The sequence below is a fragment of the Papio anubis genome, chromosome 5 (genome assembly GCF_008728515.1).
Source record: "Papio anubis isolate 15944 chromosome 5, Panubis1.0, whole genome shotgun sequence".
Classification (NCBI taxonomy): domain Eukaryota; kingdom Metazoa; phylum Chordata; class Mammalia; order Primates; family Cercopithecidae; genus Papio; species Papio anubis.
The window spans coordinates 50310783-50331416 of NC_044980.1; the positions used below are offsets into that span (position 1 = coordinate 50310783).

A 20634-nucleotide genomic window follows, 5' to 3' on the forward strand; every position below is an offset into this window, starting at 1 on the left:
TTTATTTATAAAAATCTTTTTTTTTTTCTTTCTTTGAGACGGAGTCTTGCTCTGTTGCCTAGGCTGGAGTGCAGTGGCGTGATCTCGGCTCACCGCAAGCGCCGCCTCCCGAGTTCACGCCATTCTTCTGTCTCAGCCTCGCGAGTAGCTTGGACTACAGGCGCCCGCCACCACTCCCGGCTAATTTTTTGTATTTTTTTAGCAGACACAGGTTTCACCGTGTTAGCCAGGATAGTCTCGATCTCCTGACTTTATGTTCCATGCACCTCAGCCTCCCAAAGTGCTAGGATTACAGGCATGAGCCACCGCGCCCGGCCTATAAAAATCTTTTAATATCTGTGTAGTAATCTAGTACACTGAACCAAGACTACTTCACTGTTAACATAGCTTCACCTTCTACAGTTTTTTTCACTTATAGGCATGATAAAGGTTTTTTTTTTTTTTTTTTTTTTTTTGAGACGGAGTCTCGCTCTGTCGCCCAGGCTGGAGTGCAGTGGCCGGATCTCAGCTCACTGCAAGCTCCGCCTCCCGGGTTCCCGCCATTCTCCTGCCTCAGCCTCCCGAGTAGCTGGGACTACAGGCGCCCGCCACCTCGCCCGGCTAGTTTTTTATATTTTTTAGTAGAGACGGGGTTTCACCGTGTTAGCCAGGATGGTCTCGATCTCCTGACCTCGTGATCTACCCGTCTCAGCCTCCCAACGTGCTGGGATTACAGGCTTGAGCCATCGCACCCAGCCAGGCATGATAATGTTAATGGCTTCACAGTTCCACTGTGGAAAATCTTTACATAATTGAAGATTTCAGAAAAACCTATCCACAACACTGAATTAATGATCGTTTAAAGCCCCGGAATAAAGATATGTATGTAAGTTTTCTTTTATACTCACACGAAAGTTACATCTCACATAGAGTACAGTTCTAAAGTGTGCAAAAAGGGGAAACCAACACTCATACACAGCTAACCTTATCTGGAAAATCAATTAAAGTTTTTTTTTTACAAAGTACAATACATACTTTTATAGATCTAAGGCCATATACGAATTGTTATGCACATAAAGAACCACTGAATTAGACTAAAGGAAGTAACAAAGAATAAAGCACATGCAGATGGCTGAGCATTCATCATTCTACAGTGAAAGAGAGAACAGGCAGAGAATGTGTTTACTTGCCTCAGGGGATTTACTTTATTCTGTTTGATATTAACCTTCTATAACCTGAGTAAGCATTAATAAAAGTATTTGTTGTGAAACTTGAATAAGATAGTAAAAGGTGCTGGGTTAGGTTTTAAGGTCATAAAACTAAGTTAAATAGTTGAATTATTCATATTCACTGTATGTTTCTCAAGATAGAATTAAAAAAAAAACAGTGTAGTACTCTGGGTTTTTATAATATCTCCAAGGGTTGTTTATGATTTAAGATTGGAATTTATGATTCTTTGCGTAATTTCTTGATGCCAAAGACTTACAACAAGGCTAGTAAAATCTTGACACAAAGTGTACTGGGTTAAATAGCATTCCTCTTACCCCAATTTTATGTCCACTAGAAACCTCAGAATGTGACCTTTTTAAAAATAGAGTCTTTGTAGATATAATCAAGTTAAGATGAGGTCATAATAGATTAGGGTGGGCCCTAAAGCCAGTGAATGATGTCTTTTATTTTATTTTATTTTTATCTTTTTGAGACAGAATCTTGCTGTCACCCAGGCTGGGGTGCAGTCGCATGACTGCAACCTCTATCTCCCAGGTTCAAGAAATTCTCCTGCCTCAGCCTCCTGCGTAGCTGAAATTACAGGCACCTGCCACCACACCCAGCTAATTTTTGTATTTTTAGTAGAGACAGGGTTTCGCCATGTTGGCCAGGCTGGTCTCAAACTCCTGACCTCAGGTGATCCACCTGCCTCGGCCTCCCAGAGTGCTGGATTACAGGCATGAGCCACCGTACCCAGCCCAATTTATAGGAAGAGGGAAATTTGGACACAGACACACAGAGGGAAGAGGGCCATGTGAAGAAGGAGGGAGAAACTGGAGTGATGCACCTACTTGCCAAGGAATGCCAGAGACCACCAGCAACCAACAAAGGTTAGGAAGAGGCAAGGAAGGATTCTTCCCTAGAGCCTTAGGAGGGACCAGGGCCCTGTTCACCCTTTGATTTCACATCTCTAGTATCCATAGTTATGAAAGAATCCGTGTTGTTGTAAGCATATTAATGGTAATTTGTTACTGCACCCTTGGGAAACTAACACACCAAGGCTCATGGACAGCATGAAAAAAAAAAAAACCACAGGCCAATATTTGTTAGGAAAAGACACAAAAGGTCTAAACAAATGTTAAAAAAAGCAAACTCAATCCAGTCAGGCATTTGAAAAATATATGTCATGACTAAGTTTACCCCACAATACAAGGATGCTTTAAATTTTACAAACTGTATTCATTTAATTCATCATATTGATAAAGGAGAAAATTTAATTAAGATAATCTCTTGATTGTCTCTTAGTATATTTTGATTATCTCAAGAGATGTAGAATAAGTACTTGATAAAATTCAACCACTTTAATAAAAATGCTTAATAAGACAACAGATGGAAGTGTCTTTAAATTATTAAAGGGTACAACTGATATCCCACAACAAACATAATATTGTGAAACATTAGAAAGATTTCCTTATGAACAATATAAGAATATCTGCAGGCACTGCTTCAATGCAACTTCACACTTAAAAAAAAAAAACCATCAACATATACATATAGATACACACACGTTTATACGTATCTGTGTACGTATATATAATTACATGTCTATAAATATAAATGTATGTATACATATATGAACTATTAAAAAATAACTGGAAAGGTTTATTTTATTTTATTTTTATTTGAGATGGAGTCTCGCTCTTGTTGCCCAGGCTGGAGTGCAGTGGCACGACCATGGCTCACTGCAACCTCCACCTCCCAGGTTCAAGTAATTCTCCTGCCTCAGCCTCCTGAGTAGCAGGGATTACAGGGGCCCACCGCCACGCCTGGGTAATTTTTGTACTTTTAGTAGAGACGGGGTTTCACTGTGCTGGCCAGGCTGATCTCAAACTCCTGACCTCAGGTGATCTGCCTGCCTTGGCCTCCCAAAGTGCTGAGATTATAGGCGTGAGCCACACATCCCAAAGTGCTGAGATTATAGGCGTGAGCCACTAAGCCCAGCCAGAAAGCTTTTTAAATTCACAGATGATATGATTATTTAAATAGGAAATACAAAGTGCATCCACAAAATTTTTATTTTTTATTTCTATTTTTTTTTTTGAGACGGAGTCTCACTGTGTCACTCAGGCTGGAGTGCAGTGGCATGATCTCCGCTCACTGCAAGCTCTGCCCCACCAGGTTCGTGCCATTCTCCTGCCTCAGCCTCCCGAGTAGCTGGGACTATAGGCACCAGCCACCAAGCCTGGCTAATTTTTTTTGTATTTTTAGTAGAGACAGGGTTTCACCGTGTTGGCCAGGATGGTCTCGATCTCCTGACCTCGTGATCCACCCACCTCGGCCTCCCAAAGTGCTGGGATTACAGGCGTGAGCCATCATGCCCAGCTACAAAATTTTTAGAATCAGTAAGAGTTCAGTAAGTTTGCTAGATTCAAGATAAACATTCAAGGGGCAGGGCACGGTGGCTCATGACTGTAATCCCAGCACTTTGGGAGGCCAAGGCGGGCAGACTACTTGAACTCAGGAGTTCAAGACCAGCCTGGGCAACATGACGAAACCTGTCTCTACAAAAAATACAAAAATTATCCAGGCATGGTGGTGGTATTTGCCTGTAGTCCCAGCTAGATCGGGAGGCTGAGGTGAGAGGATCACCTGAGCCTGGAGAGGTCAAGGCAACAGTAAGTTGTGATCACACCACTGCACCCCAGAGGCTGGGTGAAAGAGTGGGACCCTGTCTCAAAAAAAAAAAAAAAAACATTCAAAATGTAATTAGGTTCTTTTATAACAGCAACAAATAATTTGACTGTATAATCAAAAATATATCATTGCTTTCTGGGAAGATGGAAATGTTCTATTTGTTGAAGGAGGTGTGGGTTGTATAGATGTATGTATGTATAATTAAGACTTGTTTATTTCAATGAGTAAATTCTATCTAAAAGAAGCACTATATATATACTAATAGTTGAACTAGGTGGGGAGTGGGAGTAGCATGGTTTATGTCTTCTTAATGGATGTGATGTTAGTCTCAAAAGGGACAAAATTCATTCTTAGGGGGTGAAAGAAACTCTTCTTACAGATAAAGCATATATATGTATACAGTTCATAAAGAGATTTACAGTATATCTTTGGTATTAAAATTTCATGGGAGGGGTGATCAGAAAAAAATATCTAAAAGGCTCCTTGAAGGGACAATAATGAAAAAATGGTTGAAAAACACTACTATAGATGATTTTAAAATGACAGAATGTTGATAACTGTTTAAACTAGGTAAGGAGAAATTATACTATTCTGTTTTTTTTGTATGTGTTTGAGATTTTTTATATTTTATTATAAAAAATACGCAGTTTTTATACTGCGTATTTGTATACTAAAACTATAGTTACAGAAAAAATGTTAAGATCCCGAGGATAAAGTCCACAAAAAAAGGATATGTAAGATCTTTATCAAAAAAAAATTTGAAAACCTAAATAAACAAAGAACTATGCCATGCCAAAGTCATGAATAGGAAGACTCATTATCTAAATGATATAAATTCTCTCCACATCAATAAATCCAATGCAATGTCAATCAAATTCTAACTCAATATGCAACGATATCAATTACTGTACTGTGTACCAACTGATAAAATCAATGCAATTCCAATCAAATTCTGATTGGAATTTTGTGGAACTTGATAAGTTGATTCTAAAATGTATATGGAAGAGTTGTGAATCATAATGGAGAAAAACAGTAATTTTAAAATAAAAAACTTTTGAATAACATAGAGCTACCATATAAAAAGAGAAGACAAGTCACTAATTAGAAGATATTTGCAACACAATAATGGATAAAAGGTTAGTATTCAAACTTTACAGAGTTCCCATAGGTAAGAAAAGGACCAATAACCTGATAGAAAAATGGGCAAAGGATATGAATAAGCTATTTAATGGTCAATATAATTAAGAAAAGATGATTAATGCCACTCCTTATGAGGAGAAATGCAAATTAAAACCACATCCTAGTGGCAAAATTTAAGTCTGATAATACTGAGTGTGAGTGAGGATGTGGAACAAGGGGAACTTTCATAAACTGTTGGCAGGAGTGTTAAGTGGTACAAGCATGATAAAGAACAATTCTGCAATTTCAAGTAAGGTTGAAAATGTGAATATCTTAAGTTCCAGAAATGTGTCTATAAGGTCCATAGCTTGGAGAAACTCCCCGCCATGTACACAAGGAGACAGAAATAAGGATGTTTAATAAAGCCTTGCACAATAAGTGAAAACAAATTAAATGTTTATCAATGAGAACAGATAAAAAAGTTGTATATTCATATTACTAAATACTACAAACATTAGAATGAACTTTGTGTATTAATAGAGATGATGAAAGACAGAAAGCAAGTTGCAGAAGCATTTGCGTAGATTAAAAACAAGCCACCTGGCGCCGCTGCTCACACCTGTAATCCCAGCACTTTGGGAGGCTGAGGTGGGCGGATCATGACGTCAGGAGATAGAGACCATCCTGGCCAACATGGTGAAACCTTGTCTCTACTAAAAATACAAAAATTAGCTGGGTGTGGTGGTGCACACCTGTGACCTCCGCTACTCGGGAGGCTGAGGCAGGAGAACTGCTTGAACCTGGGAGGTGGAGATTGCAGTGAGCTGAGATCTCACTACTGCACTCCAGCCTGGCAACAGAGTGAGACTCCATCTCAAAAAAACAAAACAAAAAACCCCCAAAAAACAAAACAAAAAACCCCCAAATAGTATATGTTGCTCTTATATTCATGCAGTGAAAGTCCAAAAAGTGCATGGGATTGATAAACACCAAATTAAGAGAAGGAAAATGAGATGGAGAAGGAGTGCATGTGGGGCTTCCACACTATCCATAATATTTTCTTTTTATACGAATACAGAACTAACTAAGCACAGTGGCTTGTGTCTATAATTTTTTTTTTCTTTTTTGAGATGGAGTCTTGCTCTGTTGCCCAGGCTGGAGTGCAGTGGCACAATCTCAGTCACTGCAACCTCTGCCTCCCAGGTTCAAGAGATTCTCATGACTCAGGCTCCCAAGTAGCTGGGATCACAGGCATGCGCCACCACACCAAGCTAATTTTTGTATTTTTAGTAGAGACGGGGTTTTACCATGTTAGCTGGGCTGGTCTCGAATTCCTGAGTTCAGGTGATCCACCTGCCTCGTCCTCCCAAAGTGCTGTGATTACAGGCATGAGCCACCACACCTGGCTTATGCCTATAATTCAAGCCACTTAGCAAGCTGAGATGGGAGAATCGCTTGAGGCCAGGAGGTAGAAACTAGCCTAGGCAACATACTGACACTCTGTCTCTACCAAAAAAAAAAAAAAAAAAGAGATCTAATAAAAATAAGACAAATGAGACCTGAAAACTCATTAGTCAGTATACTGGTATTTATATTAGCTTTTGCATTTTTTTGTAGTTTGAAATATTTCATAGTTCTTTAAAAACAATAAAGATGCTTGAGGCCAGGCGTGGTGGCTCATGCCTGTAATCCCAGCACTTTGGGAGGCCGAGGTGGGAGGATTACTTGAGGTCAGGAGTTTGAGACCAGCCTGGCCAACATGGTGAAACCCCATCTCTAAAAATACAAAAATTAGCTGAGTATTATCATGGGCGCTTATAATCCCAGCTACTCAGAAGGCCAAAACAGGAGAATCACTTGAACCTGGGAGGTGGAGGTTGCAGTGATCCAAGTTGTGTCACAGCACTCCAGCTTGGGTGACAGAGCAAGACTCCGTCTCAAAAAACCCCCCAAAAAACAATAAAAATGCTTGGCAATAAAAATTATAAAGTTAATTTTATTCTTTAAAGTTTAAAATAAAACAGAATTTATCTCACTCATTCAAAGGCTCTTAGGGAAATTAGCTGTTGTGATTATGTTAGGACTTATTTTGAAATTTGGTTTTCACATAAATCCAGATTTTAAATATATGTTTTATTTAAAGCTGCTAAACATACATTAAACTTTAGGTTTAGTGAAAACTTTAGTAAAACCTTTATATGGAAAAAGGTTTGGTATCTTATACAATAAACTTCCAGTTCAGTACAGTGGCATGAGCCTGTAACCAGGAGGCTGAGGTGGGGGGATCACTTGAGCCCAGGAGTTTGAGACCAGTCAGGGCAACATAGCAAGGCCCTGTCTCAAAAAAAGAAAAAAAAAAATTTCATTAAGTAAAAAAATGAACTTCCTCTATCCAACCTAAAAAAAATTATAAAAAGTATTTGGACTGATTTCTAAGATTCTCTTCAGAATTTAAGTAGCTGATTTAGGTAAATTATAATTCTGTGATATATAAATATTAATAACATATTTATCACATAAATTCCATTATTCTTTGACTTCCTAATCTTACATCCTAATATGTTGAAAATAAGTGGCTGAAATTTGTTTCCCCTAGAGTCTACATATCAAATTCTTTAGTGAAACAAACTTAAAAGATCTGCTGGATTATAGACATATTTTATATTAACTAAAGATTTTGGAGGAATATTATTCATTCAAAGATTAATGTTTGGAAATAAGCGTACACTATATTTGAGATCACAACCACAGAAAGCAAACTGAATAAAATATATTTTCCAAAATTATATATGTTACTTCTTATTTTATTTATCCCAAGTCCTAGAATTTAAGGCTAGAACTAACATTACAGTGGTAATTGCATTTGAAAGTACTGTGTTAAAAGCATATGATATAGATACTTACTAAAAATAAACTTTCCAGTATTAAAAAGAAAATTTGACATAAGCACCCAATAAACTATCATTGCTCCAATGAGAGACACCAAGGAGAAAAGGAGACTCGACCACTGCCCAAAGGAGCCGAAATAATGTCTGCAGACATCTGGATATTCCCAGGTAGTGGTATCCAACGAAGCTAGATAAAGTAAGAGAAAGAATAAAACTAAATGTTGAACATATATTCCATATTCATAATCTGTGTTCCCCAAATAAACTCAAAATATTTGGCGAAATATTATGGGTATTCTATCGCTAGACATTAGAATATATTATGAGATAATAAAATTAAAACATTATAGAAAAATAAAAAAAGAAATGTAAATAAAATAGTACAGGTAACCTGAGAAACAGATTACAGTATCATAACATTTTATAATTAATAAAAGCAAGTAATAAACTAAGGTTAGACAAATACATCAGTAAGAGCCAGAAAATATTATGTAATATTGGGCATATTCGAACAACAACATTGGGGAAAGTTTCTTGAGTCACACTTTCTACCACATGCCAATATAAATTTCAGAAAACTGAGTCAAACAGACTGGGCGTGATGGCTCATGTCTATAATTCCAGAACGTTCGCAGGCCGAGGTGGGTAGATCACTTGAGGTCAGGAGTTTGAGATCAGCCTGGTCAACATGGTGAAACCCCATATCTACCAAAAAACACAAAAAAATTAGCTGGGCATAGTGGCACGCCTGTAGTCCCAGCTACTCTGGAGGCTGAGGCGTGAGAATCGTTTGACCTGGGAGGCAGAGGTTGCAATGACCTGAGATCATGCCACTGTACTCCAGTCTAGATGACAGAGCAAGACTCCATCTCAAAAAAAAAAAAAAAAAAAAAAACGAAAGAAAAGAAAGAAATTAAGTAACAAAAAAGTTAAAAAACATAATGTAGAAATAGAACATGAAAGGTTATCCTCTCCTAGCAACTGAAGAAACAAATTACAATGAAAAAGACAAAGAGGGCTGGGCATGGTGGCTCAGGACTATAATCCCAGCACTTTGAGAGGCTGAGGTGGACAGATTGCTTGAGCCTAGGAGTTGGAGACCAGCCTGAGCAACATGGCAAAATCCCATATTTACAAAAATACAAAAATTAGCTAGGTGTGGTGGCGTGCACCTGTAGTCCCAGCTACTCAGGAGGCTGAGGTGGGAGGATCCCTTGAGACCAGGAGGTTGAGGCTGCAGTGAACCATGATCCCACCACTGCACCAAAAAGAAAGTAATTTAAAAGAATACAGAAAGTATATATAAAATATTTTTAGAAGAGTATTCTTGAGAATAGCAAAAACAAGCAATGACTTTAACATACAACATAGGGCAATGATTAAACAAATACAATAGAGCTGCCATGCGCAACTGTATACAATCATTAAGAGACACAAATGGTGATTGTAGAAACATAACATGTACTAAAAAATAGGTAATAAAGTAGAAGACAACTAAAATACAATATGATTAACTTTAAAAAGCATGTATTTAGAGATTCCTATCATTTAGGATATAAATTTACATAAGAAAACAAAAAACTAAAACCATTTGCTTTTCCATGATAGGGTTATTATATTAACAATATAAACTTTGTGTTTTACATTTCAATGTTCAAGAAAGAATATAGATAAGTATAACCTATGAAAGAGTATATTAATTGTCATCAAAGGATAATTGTACAGTCTTTTTTCCTCTATGATTCCATGCTTTGAACTACTTTGAAATAATTGTCATGGTTGATGAATATGGAAAAAACTGAAGTTCTGCCATCTTTGAAGCAAAATATGGCAGCTAGTACATGGCAGAAAGCAGTGATAAGCCTGAAAAGTTGGGGACATTAGAATATAATTCACATCTAGATAAAGAATGTGAGGACAATATCACTATAAAGAATAACTGTTTTGGCTGGGTGCAGTGGCTCATGCCTGTAAGCACTTTGGGAGGCCGAGGCAGGTGGATCAACTTGAGGTCAGAAGTTTGAGACCAGCCTGGCCAACATGGCGAAACACCATCTCTACAAAAAATACAAAAATTGCTGGGCACGGTGGCTCATGCCTGTAATCCCAGCACTTTGGGAGGCCGAGGCGGGTGGATCACGAGGTCAGGAGATCGAGACCATGGTGAAACCCCATCTCTACTAAAAATACAAAGAATTAGTCAGGCCCGGTGGCAGGAACCTGTAGTCCCAGCTACTTGGGAGGCTTAGGCACGAGAATGGCGTGAACCCAGGAGGCGTAGCTTGCAGTGAGCCGTAGCTTGCAGATCCTGCCACTGCACTCCAGCCTGGGTGACAGAATGAGACTGTGTTTCAAAAAAAAAAGAAAAGGAAAAAGAAAAAAAATACAAAAATTAGCCAGGCATGGTGGTGGGCGCCAGTAGTCCCAGCTACAGGGGAGGCTGAGGCATGAGAATTGCTTGAATCTGGGAGGAGGAGGTTGCAGTGAGCTGAGTGACTCTTAGCATTTCTAATAAAATTATCTTTTGACTGATAATATAATTCTAAGTCTTTTCTAGTTTTTATATTTAGGGTTTTTTTTTTTTTTTTTTTTGCTGCATTTGACAATATCTCCAAAAAATCTGATTAATTTTGAACATTTCTATGTTTTCTTGACTTTAATGAAAACTGCTTTAGCATTTCATAATTTTAGAATGGTGCTGGTACTTGTCTGGGAATAAATAGACTTTGTTATTTTTAAGTAGTGCTTTTCACTTAGAGTTTTAATCAGAAACAGGTGCTGAATTCTATTAAGTACCTTTTTGATAGCTATTGAAGCAATTATCAATTTTCCTTTAATTTGTTAATGTAGTGAATTATGTTGGATTTCTTAATAATGAAACATTCTTGCATTACTGGAATAAACCTTATCTTAGACACAGGATATTCTTTTGATACGCTGTTGGATTCTATATGATAATGTTTTACAAATAAATTTTACATCTATATATTATTTTCTTTATTTTTGGTCATGTCAGGCTTTGTGTTATGGGTGTGTGGACTTTGTAAACTGAATTGGTGGAAGATTTTTATTTTGTTTTATTTTATTTTATTTTGAGACAGAGTCTCACTCCATCACCCAGGCTGAAGTACAGTGGCACAATCTTGGCTCACTGCAACCTCCACTTCCTGGGTTCAAGCAATTCTTGGGCCTCAGCCTCTCTTCTTTTTAAATGGTGTGGAATAATTTAATAACATGGGAGTTAACAGTTATACAGCCAATAATCCCAGCATTTTGGGAGGCTGAGGTGAGCAGATCACTTGAACCCAGTAATTCGAGATCAACCTGAGCAAGATGGTGAAACCCTGTCTCTATGAAAAACACAAAAAATTAACCGGGCATGATGGCATGCACCTGTAGTCCCAGCTACCCGGGAGGCTGAGGTGGGAGAATCACCTGTGCCCGGGAGGTCCGGGCAGCAGTGAGCTGTGACAGCACTGCTGCATTCCAGCCTGGGTGACAGAGTGAGACCCTGTCTCAGAAAGAAAAAAAAAGAAAAGAAAGAAAAGAAAAGAAAAAAGTTTTAGAGAGAACTCTCTGGGGGCTCTGTCCCAATTTTAAATTAGATGCTGAATTAGATAAGATATGAACTTACTGTATATGTTTAAAGAAGTCTTCCAAGTTTACCCACAATTTGCCTTAGAAACCAGAGGCTAAAATTATCTCCTTTTACCATTTAGAAACCAGAATGAATCCTCTCAAGACTTTTTTATTCTTTTTTTTTTTTTTTTTTTTTTAAGATGGAGTATTGCTACAGTGCCAAGGCTGGCCTCAAACTCCTGGACTAAAGTGATCTTCCCACCTATGCCTCCTGAGTTGCTGGGACTACAGGCACACACCACCAGGTCTGGCTTCTCAAGACTTAAACAAATACTCGCCCAGTGACTAACACTAGATCTGGTTAACATAAAGAAGAAAGCTGCTTAGTAGGCACAGAAAAAAACTGGAGGCAAAGTCTGGTCTGTTGATTCATACTTGCTAAGATTTAATGAAATAATGCATGTTTGTTTAGGTCCTAGAATACTTTAAAACAACCTAAAAATATATTTCCCTGATCCAGAATATGTAGATATGAGTAGAGGTAAGGTGTTCACACAACTTCAAATATTCATTACTAGAGAGTTGCTTACATTTTCATATTTAGGAGATTCTAACATTTAGATCTTTTGGTATCAATAGGTAAAAACAAGTCACCATTAACTGACAGGAAGCATAGAATTCTCAATTTAGTTCTAGCAAAGACATTATTTTATAAATATGAGTTTTTAAATGATTCTTATGAAGAAACTAGCACCACAGTGAATGCTCTCTGCAAGTAACTCCCAGCTTCTCTGAATTTCAAAGGCAGCCACTAATATATTATTAACAAATTCAATTTAGCTGAAAGCAATGAATTACAGAAGTAAATCTTTAGGTACAAAGTAGACAGTTGACGCACATGTGGCATATACACACTAGTGACCTGCCTCAAAGGGAAATGCTTATTAATACCCATCATCTATTGTTACTGTGTCAAATTCTTACATATCATAGTCCGTGATTTCACTACCCGGTAGCAGCAATAAAGTGTTAAAAGGCCCATCAGTATGATGACACACATTCCAGTAGTAAATCCAGCCTGTTTAAAAATAAAAGTATAAAACAGCATACATCATCATGTAAGCACAAATTCATATGCAATTATTTTACCCTAAACAATCATGGTAAAAACTTGACAACTCATGAAAAACTAAATATAACCATCTATTTTCTTTCATGAATTTTATGTAGATTCATTAAAACCTCTGTTATAAAACTTGCAATATAAAGAGAAAATCATTTAGGCAAAAAGTGTGCTGAAAAATTAGTATTACCTGTTTTATGCCCCAAGGAATGCTTAGTATAGATGTTCCCATCATGGTATTCCAAATCATAAAACTGAAAACACAGAGTAATAGCAGTAAAAAAAATGGAGTTTGACTCTTCAAACATTTTAATTGAGACAAAAAATAACCAGTAATTTTCATTCACATACAGTTTAAGTCATGCTCCAAAAAGCCATTTCACTCACATGGTTACTAAACTGGTGTTTTTACCGTATCCTTCAGTGTAACTTTGAAGTTTATAAGCAGAGCCCAATGGGCTATACACATAGCACTCTTCTGGACCTGGAACTACATGGTCTGGGGCAATCTGGTAAAAAGGAAACATAGAGAAATGTCAGAACCAGGAAATGCAAAATGGGATATTTTCTACACATCACATCACCTGACTCTAGACACCTTTTTTTTTTGTTTTTTTGAATGGAGTCTTGCTCTGTCGCCCAGGCTGGAGCGCAGTGATGCAATCTTGGCTCACTGCAAGTGCCGCCTCCCAGGTTCACACCATTCTCCTGCCTTGGCCTCCCGAGTAGCTGGGACTACAGGCGCCCGCCACCACGCCTGGCTAATTTTTTGTATTTTTTTTAGAGATGGGGTTTCACAGTGTTAGCCAGGATGGTCTCGATCTCCTGACCTCATGACCCACCCGCCTCAGCCTCCCAAAGTGCTGGGATTATAGGCGTGAGCCACCATGCCTGGCCCTCTAGACACATTTTAACTATCATAAACAAGTACTATGCATCCCTGATTAGTGAATTAAAAAGTTCTTTTTCAAATATGGAAAATCTAACTAAAAAAGCAAGAGTTTAAAAATCCAAAATAATTTTGGGATTTTCAGAAAACGAGTGTGGATGCAAGTACTATGCATCCCTGATTAGTAAATTAAAAAATTCTTTTTCAAATATAGAAAATCTAACTAAAAAAGCAAGAGTTTAAAAATCCAAAATAATTTGGGATTTTCAGAAAACGAGTGTGGCTGTATACACACATTCATTAAGAATGGCTATATCATTGTTAATTTTATATCACTGTTTACATACTTTGACTTGCTAGACTCATCTCAGCGTCAGTTAACAAATGGCATTCAACTTTGGTGCACATGCTGACTCTATCTCCAGGCAAACAATATACATTCAAGTATAAACGTGCTCAGCTGAGATCTCAGGGGTTTGTTTCCAAGAGCAGAGCCTCTAGAAGGTCTCAACTAGACCCAGAGATACTGGATTACCTCTACTTCTCCAAGGGCTTAAGTAATTCCATTATGCAACTAAGACTTTACCACAACTACTAATGTCAAGGCCTAAGGGGAAAAAGCCAAAAAAAAATTGAGAAAAAAATTACCCTACCTAGAACATTTTGGAAATCCCTATTTTGGCCATGCAAGAGGAAATCTTAATATTTATTTCACATAGCTATTGTTTAGGCTTAAATGAGATAGCTACATTCCAGTGATGCCCAATCACTGGTCCTTATTAAATGTTAATGAATGTTGGTTCTCTTTTTATTAATAATACTAACTTTAAAATCCTATTTTCTCCCAGAATGTTCTCATTTTCAGTTAAACTTGCAAGTTTCTGAATATCCCATATGTGGTAGTTTTTATAAACTACCAAATTATTTACATATTTTTTATCCTAAAATAGTAATAGAGATTTTTAGAAGATCAACGGTCAACAAACTCTGGCTCATAGGCCAAATCTGGCTTCAACCTGATTATTATATAGCTCCTTTCCTGAGAATGGTTTTTATAATTTTATAAATTTTTAATTTATAATTTTGATGATCATAAAATGAAGAATATCATGTGACAGTATGTGACCTCAAAGTCTAAGACATTTAGTATCTGGCCCTTTGACTCTTGGTTTTGATCAATAAAAGAATAATGCTAAATAAGAAACTACTATATTTATGTATGTACATATTTCAGTTTCCCTTTTTTTTTTTTTTAAGAGATGGAGTCACATGGCTGGGCACAGAGGCTCACGCCTGTAATCCCAGCACTTTGGGAGGCCGAGGTGGGTGGGTCACGAGGTCAGGAGTTCAAGACCAGCCTGGCCAACATGGTGAAACCCGTCTCTACTCAAAAGACAAAAATTAGCCAGGCGTGATGGCACACACCTGTAATCCCAGCTACTCGGGAGGCTGAGGCAGGAGAATGGCTTGAACCCAGGAGGCAGAGGTTGTGGTGAGCCAAGATCGCACCACTGCACTCCAGCCTGGGTGATAGAGCGACACACCATCTAAAAAAGAGATGGGTCACACTCTCTTGCTCAGGAGAATGCAGTGGCACAATCACAGCTCACTGCACTCTCAAGGGATCCATCCTGGGCTCATGGGATCCTCCTGTCTTAGCCTCCCAAGTAGCTGGAACTATAGGTGCGAGCCATCACACTTGGCTAATTAAAAAAATTTTTTTTTGTAGAGACAGGGTTTCACCATCTTCTCCAGGCTGGTCTTGAACTCCTGGGCCCAAGTGATCCTCTTGCCTTGGCCTCCCAAAATGCTGAGATTACAGGCGTGAGTTACTGTGCTCGGCCAGTTTCCCATTCTTGTAGAAAATTTCTAAAAAACTATTTCCCTTGTAGCTTCAAAGTTAAAAATTGACCACACTAAGCAGAACCTGTTATTATTTGCTATTAGTCAATGGCCTAACCTGCCATTTCAAAAGTAATTTATCCTCCTCAGAGATTTGGGGCATGAGGATCAGGGGAATTTTCCAAAAAAATCTCCAGGTTGTTGTCAACACAGAAAGATTGTGTCAAATTTAGATAAGAATGAACTGGCCTGAGATGTAGGAAGTGTATTAATTACTGTCTTTGACTTTGCATGATGCTGTCCTTGAAATACAGTCAGAAAAAAGTTCAATCACTGGGAGGTGCCCTGGCTTATATTGTTCACTGTTCATTTCAACTGAATTTTAGACTATTAGTAATGTTTTGTCTCTTACCAGTGCCTTGTCTGCAGGAGTGGTGAGCCGGCTGTAGTAATGAATTCTCTTGTTCATGGCGGAGGCATGGTCACTAACCCTCTGAATGACATGATTCACATTCACGATGTTTGTGGGCTCTATATAGAAAGGCCTACAGAAGGGAATATACACTTGACAAAAAGTGTTCAGCCAAAAATTCTGGAAGTCAGCCTTTGAAGAAAATAACTTCTTGTCCTACATTAGTAATGGGATGCACAAAGGCAAGGCATTGACTTCTCACTTTTGGTGCAAAAAGAAAATGTCACAAAAGAAGTATTATCCTATCCACAGAATACAGCTTTTGTCTCATAACACTTTTACTTTAAGCACACTTTTTTAATCTTCAGGAATTTAGCATCAGAGAAGACAAAACAGAAAGAACTCAAAACAGTTATTAAAAAGAAATATAGCAGCTATCAGTTTCCAACAATGAAACTTAAGACAGCTTTGAATAGTCTCTCAAAAAAGCTTTTGGCACTAAATCAGAGAAATTATGGACTAAAATGTCCCTCTCCTGAAGAGTCTCTACTCCTTCCTTATGGGCCAAAGCTATTTCGTATGATAAACAGAATTCTTATTCCTTGGTTCATGTATTAAGGATTAGTGACCTCAACTATCAGATCCCTTATGAAACTTATCCAAATCAGTATAAAATGGAACATCAGGACAATGGAGATATTTTGCCTCATTCTACTTTTTGTGGATTTTAGTAACATACCCTCTTATTTATATATATGCTTCCTTTCCACGACTGCATCCTAATCAACTGCAGATTTTGGTGTTCAATCATCCTTTTCAGTCACCAACCTCTTCGGTTTCTTTCTGAAACTCCCTCATTTTCTTCTGAAGTTTCCAGTAATATACTATCCAAAATGAAAAGACCAGGCAGAGTTTTATGAAAAGACTGTATCTTTTCATAAAAGATTCTTAGACTGCTGATTCTTAGACTCCTTGAAGTCATAAGTGACACCGTGCCCCAAATTGTACATAATTTGCCATTTCAGGCACAGATCCAAATAAAGAAGAAAAAAAATCCATATTTATCATTGGTTCCACATAACTACTTTATACTTACAGTTCTGAAAGAAACTTAACATGTAGTAATATATGGTAATCATTTCTGGAGATACTGTTAACCCAATTTTTTTTTTTTTTTTTTTGAGACAGAGTCTCACTCTGTCGCGCAGGCTGGAGTGCAGTGGCACGATCTCGGCTCACTGCAACCTCCACCTCCTGGGTTCAAGCAATTTTCTGGCCTCAGCCTCCAGAGTAGCTGGGACTACTCTGGTAGTACTCAGGTTTCAGACCAGCTAGGCAGCTCCTCCGTTCTGTCCAGAAGCTACTGAATTATAGGTCTTTGTTTGTTTGTTTTGATAATGTTGTACAAATATATGTACTCAGGTGTGCACCACCATGCCTGACTAATTTTTGTATTTTTGGTAGAGACGGTATTTCACCATGTTGGCCAGGCTGGTCTCCAATTCCTGACCTCAGGTGATCTGCCTGCCTTCGCCTCCCAAAGTGTTGGGATTATAGGCATGAGCCACCACACCCAGCCATTAATCTAATCTTGTGGGAAGTACTTGAAAAACCAAGTGACTGAACATTTAATTTCTGCTATTTTTCTTATTAATTCTGTGATATTTGAGAAACGGTAGCAGAGGTGTTAAACTTAGTTTTATCTCTCTAGTTAGCATACAGAATCTCTGAATCTTTTATTATTTGTTCTTTACCACACCACCTAAATATGCTGGGTACTATATAGGTCAATTCAATGAATATGTAAATACAGCACTTATAGAGCAAATATGTGAATATAGGGATCAATATGACGTATCATATATACTAGTGCTTTGTCCCCCAAAGTTTGTGTGTTGGAAGAAAATCCCTAATGCAACAGTTCCAACAGTGGAACCTTTAAGCGGTGATTAGGTCATGCGGGCTCTGAGTTCACAAACAGATTAATGACATTATCTTGGGAGCAGGTTAGTTTCATAGGAGTGGGTTCCTGGTAAAAGAATGAGTTCAGTTCCCTTCCTTCCCCCTACTCTCTCTCACGGTCTCTTTGGCCCTTCCACAATGTGGTGATAAGCACGAAGTCCCTCCCTACATGTGGGCCCTTTGACCTTGGACTTCCCAGTCTCCAGAACTATAAGAAATAAATCTCTGTTCTTTTAAAATTACACAGTCTCAGGTATTCTGTTACAGCAGTATAAAATGAACTAAGACACTAAGCATATTATTGTTAAGTGAATTAAGTGGTGTCAATATATTTCAAAGGGATGTAATAAAAATGAATGGGTCAGAAGCTGAAAATGCAATCCCTACTTGTAAATTTGGTAGTCTGCTGTAACTACCAATTATCCCAAAGCATTATGATGTCCAATATAATTTGTATCTCTACTATGACACTCAGTGGTACTAAAAAGCAACATAAAAATATTTATATCTGGCAGATGGCTTAATTATACCTGGGGTCACACTCTATAGTGCATTCTTTTTGCTTCGCAAGAATGATGCCCTACAAAATTCAAGAAAGAATGATAGCTTTAATACCAACATAATGCAAAGACTGAAGCTAGTCATGGATTACCAAAAGAGACTGATAAGTATCATACTGATAGAAAGAGATGTAGGTGTTCTATTGCTAGCCTTTTACTTTAAAAATTCAATGGTATTAGTTCCAACCAACCACTAAGTTGGTTTGAGGCCTGCTTGCTGAAAAGCAGTCAGGAAGTGCTAAATATCTTGGCTCCTGGTTTCTCACAGAAGTGTTAACTGCACCAGTTTAGTTGGCTTGACTACTCTGAGGGCAGAATGACTCTGAAAGTTTTTCTTTTCCAACAGTTTTCATCGAGATGCTGAGTGCCTATTCAAACAAATATTCTGGAATCTTTTCAAAACAGTCTCTTCAAAAAATATACAACTCAGCATATTTAACTGAATTATTAGAAACATATGCTTAAAGCTTCATTTGAGAAGAAAAAATATAAACTATATTTTTAAATTGAACTTTAGTTGGATCTGAAAACACTTTTAAAATTAAACAATACTATACAGAGAATATTCAGAATAAGACTTTTGAAACTTGGGCTTTCTTTTTTTGATCATAGTTCACATGACTGCTCCCTATCAATATTACTTCTCATTTGAAATGTAGTTCAGCTGTGCCACACTGAAAATAAAGAAGTCATATTTATCTTACCTTATACATATTTATGGTCATGCCACAGAAAAAATGCTTTCAATATTAAGCAAAATTTACAAAATATTTTAAAATGTGAGTCAAACCTCATATTTTCATTTAATACACATATAAACAGAGAAACCTTATTTCTACCTAATACCTTTTCTAGATTCCACTCCTTAAATTCCTTAAAAATTTTTGGCTTATACATCTGTCTCCACCCTCCTACTGACCAGTTATGCTTCTCTGAAATTTAACAACAATGTCATCACTCTTAAGAAGGTCTGTACCCCAAATGAAGTACAAAACCAGGTGCAACTGAATTCAGTATTTACGGATATACAGACAACAAAACTATTATAAACCATAGGGAAATTATTATACAAAGTCAAGATAGTGGCCATCCCTAGGGAGGATGGGGGATGTGTTTGGTGAAGGACACATGGAGAACTGCGTTTTGACCTTATGTTGCTTGGATGGGTGTTGGCTTTATTATTCTTTCTTTCTTTCTTTCTTTTTTGAGAGAGCGTTTTACTCTATCGCCTAGGCCAGAGGTCTAGGCCATGGTTTACTGTAGCCTCAACCATCTGGGCTCAAGCAAGTTTCCTGCCTCAGCCTCAGCCTCCCAAGTAGCTCGGACCACAGGCGCACACCACCATGCCTGGCTAATTTAAAAAATTTTAAAAATAGAGGTAGGGTCTTGCCATATTGCCCAGGCTGGTCTCAAACTTCTAGCACAAGCAATCCTCCTGTCTTGGCCTCCCAAAGTGTTGGGATTACAGGCATGAGTCACTGTACCTGGCCTATAAATACTTCTTAAATTGTACATATATGAGGCACTTCTTTGTACATGTGATATATCAAAAATAAACTTTTAAAAATAGATTTTAAGTGGACACATCCTTTCAAAATTTAGTAGAGAGATTGAGAGAGACTAAAAAATCTTTTGTATCATACAGAAATTTATCGGTTATGTTGTGGCAAACTTAAACAAGCTACCTATTTTTCTTCTACAAGAAACAACTACTCCGAATTTGATGACTTTTTCTATGATGACACATAGTTGTCAATAGTATGCTACATAGGTACACAGCAGATATTAAAAACAACCCCCTCCCACATACTTAATTTATCTCCCTTCAAGATAAAGATAGTATTTTAATTACCTGAGAAAGTAGTTGCTTTAAAAAAGAACATTCTTTGTATAATAATAAATGTTTAGAAATGTTTCCATTGTTAGATGGTTTTATTGCTGAACATGTCTGTCACCAATAAAAACTCCTATCTGCAATTTCATACACATGGATTCAAAATTTTCTAAGATTTAAAAACTTCCAAATGAAGAATTTAAATGGTCTTTGAACCTGTCATTAAACATAACAGAAAAATCAAAGTAATAATTATAATTCTAAAGCAAATTGCACTACCAGTATCTTGGCATTTACTCCATGTATTAATACATGCAAGTATTAATACTAATATTTTAATTGAAAAGTGTGCAGAAGTATAACAATGTTTAGAAATCAGTGAAATTAAATACTCAACATATTTCAAATGTGGAAATTTACAAACATTATAAAGTATCAAATAAAACAATATATAAAAACATAAACATTAAAAAATAAAAACATAAACATTAAACAGTTAGGATTCTAACATAAAGTATTCAATATGACTGTATGCAATGCTTCT

At 37.3% G+C, this 20634-nt stretch overlaps 1 protein-coding gene across 12 annotated transcripts in view; it reads right to left on the reverse strand.

Annotated features, from left to right (window-relative positions):
* The window catches only part of SLC38A9 (solute carrier family 38 member 9), an 86761-nt gene that overhangs the window by 32288 nt on the left and 33839 nt on the right, over positions 1 to 20634 (reverse strand). For 9 of the 12 annotated variants that reach the window (XR_002522551.1, XM_021939369.1, XM_009208418.3 and 6 more), the window contains 5 exons: positions 15735 to 15867; positions 12979 to 13100; positions 12782 to 12845; positions 12453 to 12546; positions 7906 to 8076 (listed from right to left, as the gene is read on the reverse strand). Coding sequence is in view for 11 of the 12 variants with exons in the window: in XM_021939369.1 (XP_021795061.1) it covers positions 7906 to 8076; positions 12453 to 12546; positions 12782 to 12845; positions 12979 to 13100; positions 15735 to 15867 (584 nt within the window). In the remaining variant the exon portion in view is untranslated. Of the gene's footprint in view, positions 1 to 7905; positions 8077 to 12452; positions 12547 to 12781; positions 12846 to 12978; positions 13101 to 15734; positions 15868 to 16473; positions 16916 to 20634 lie in introns of those variants that run through there. The other 3 variants (XM_021939370.1, XM_031666168.1, XM_031666167.1) reach the window with 2 other exon arrangements.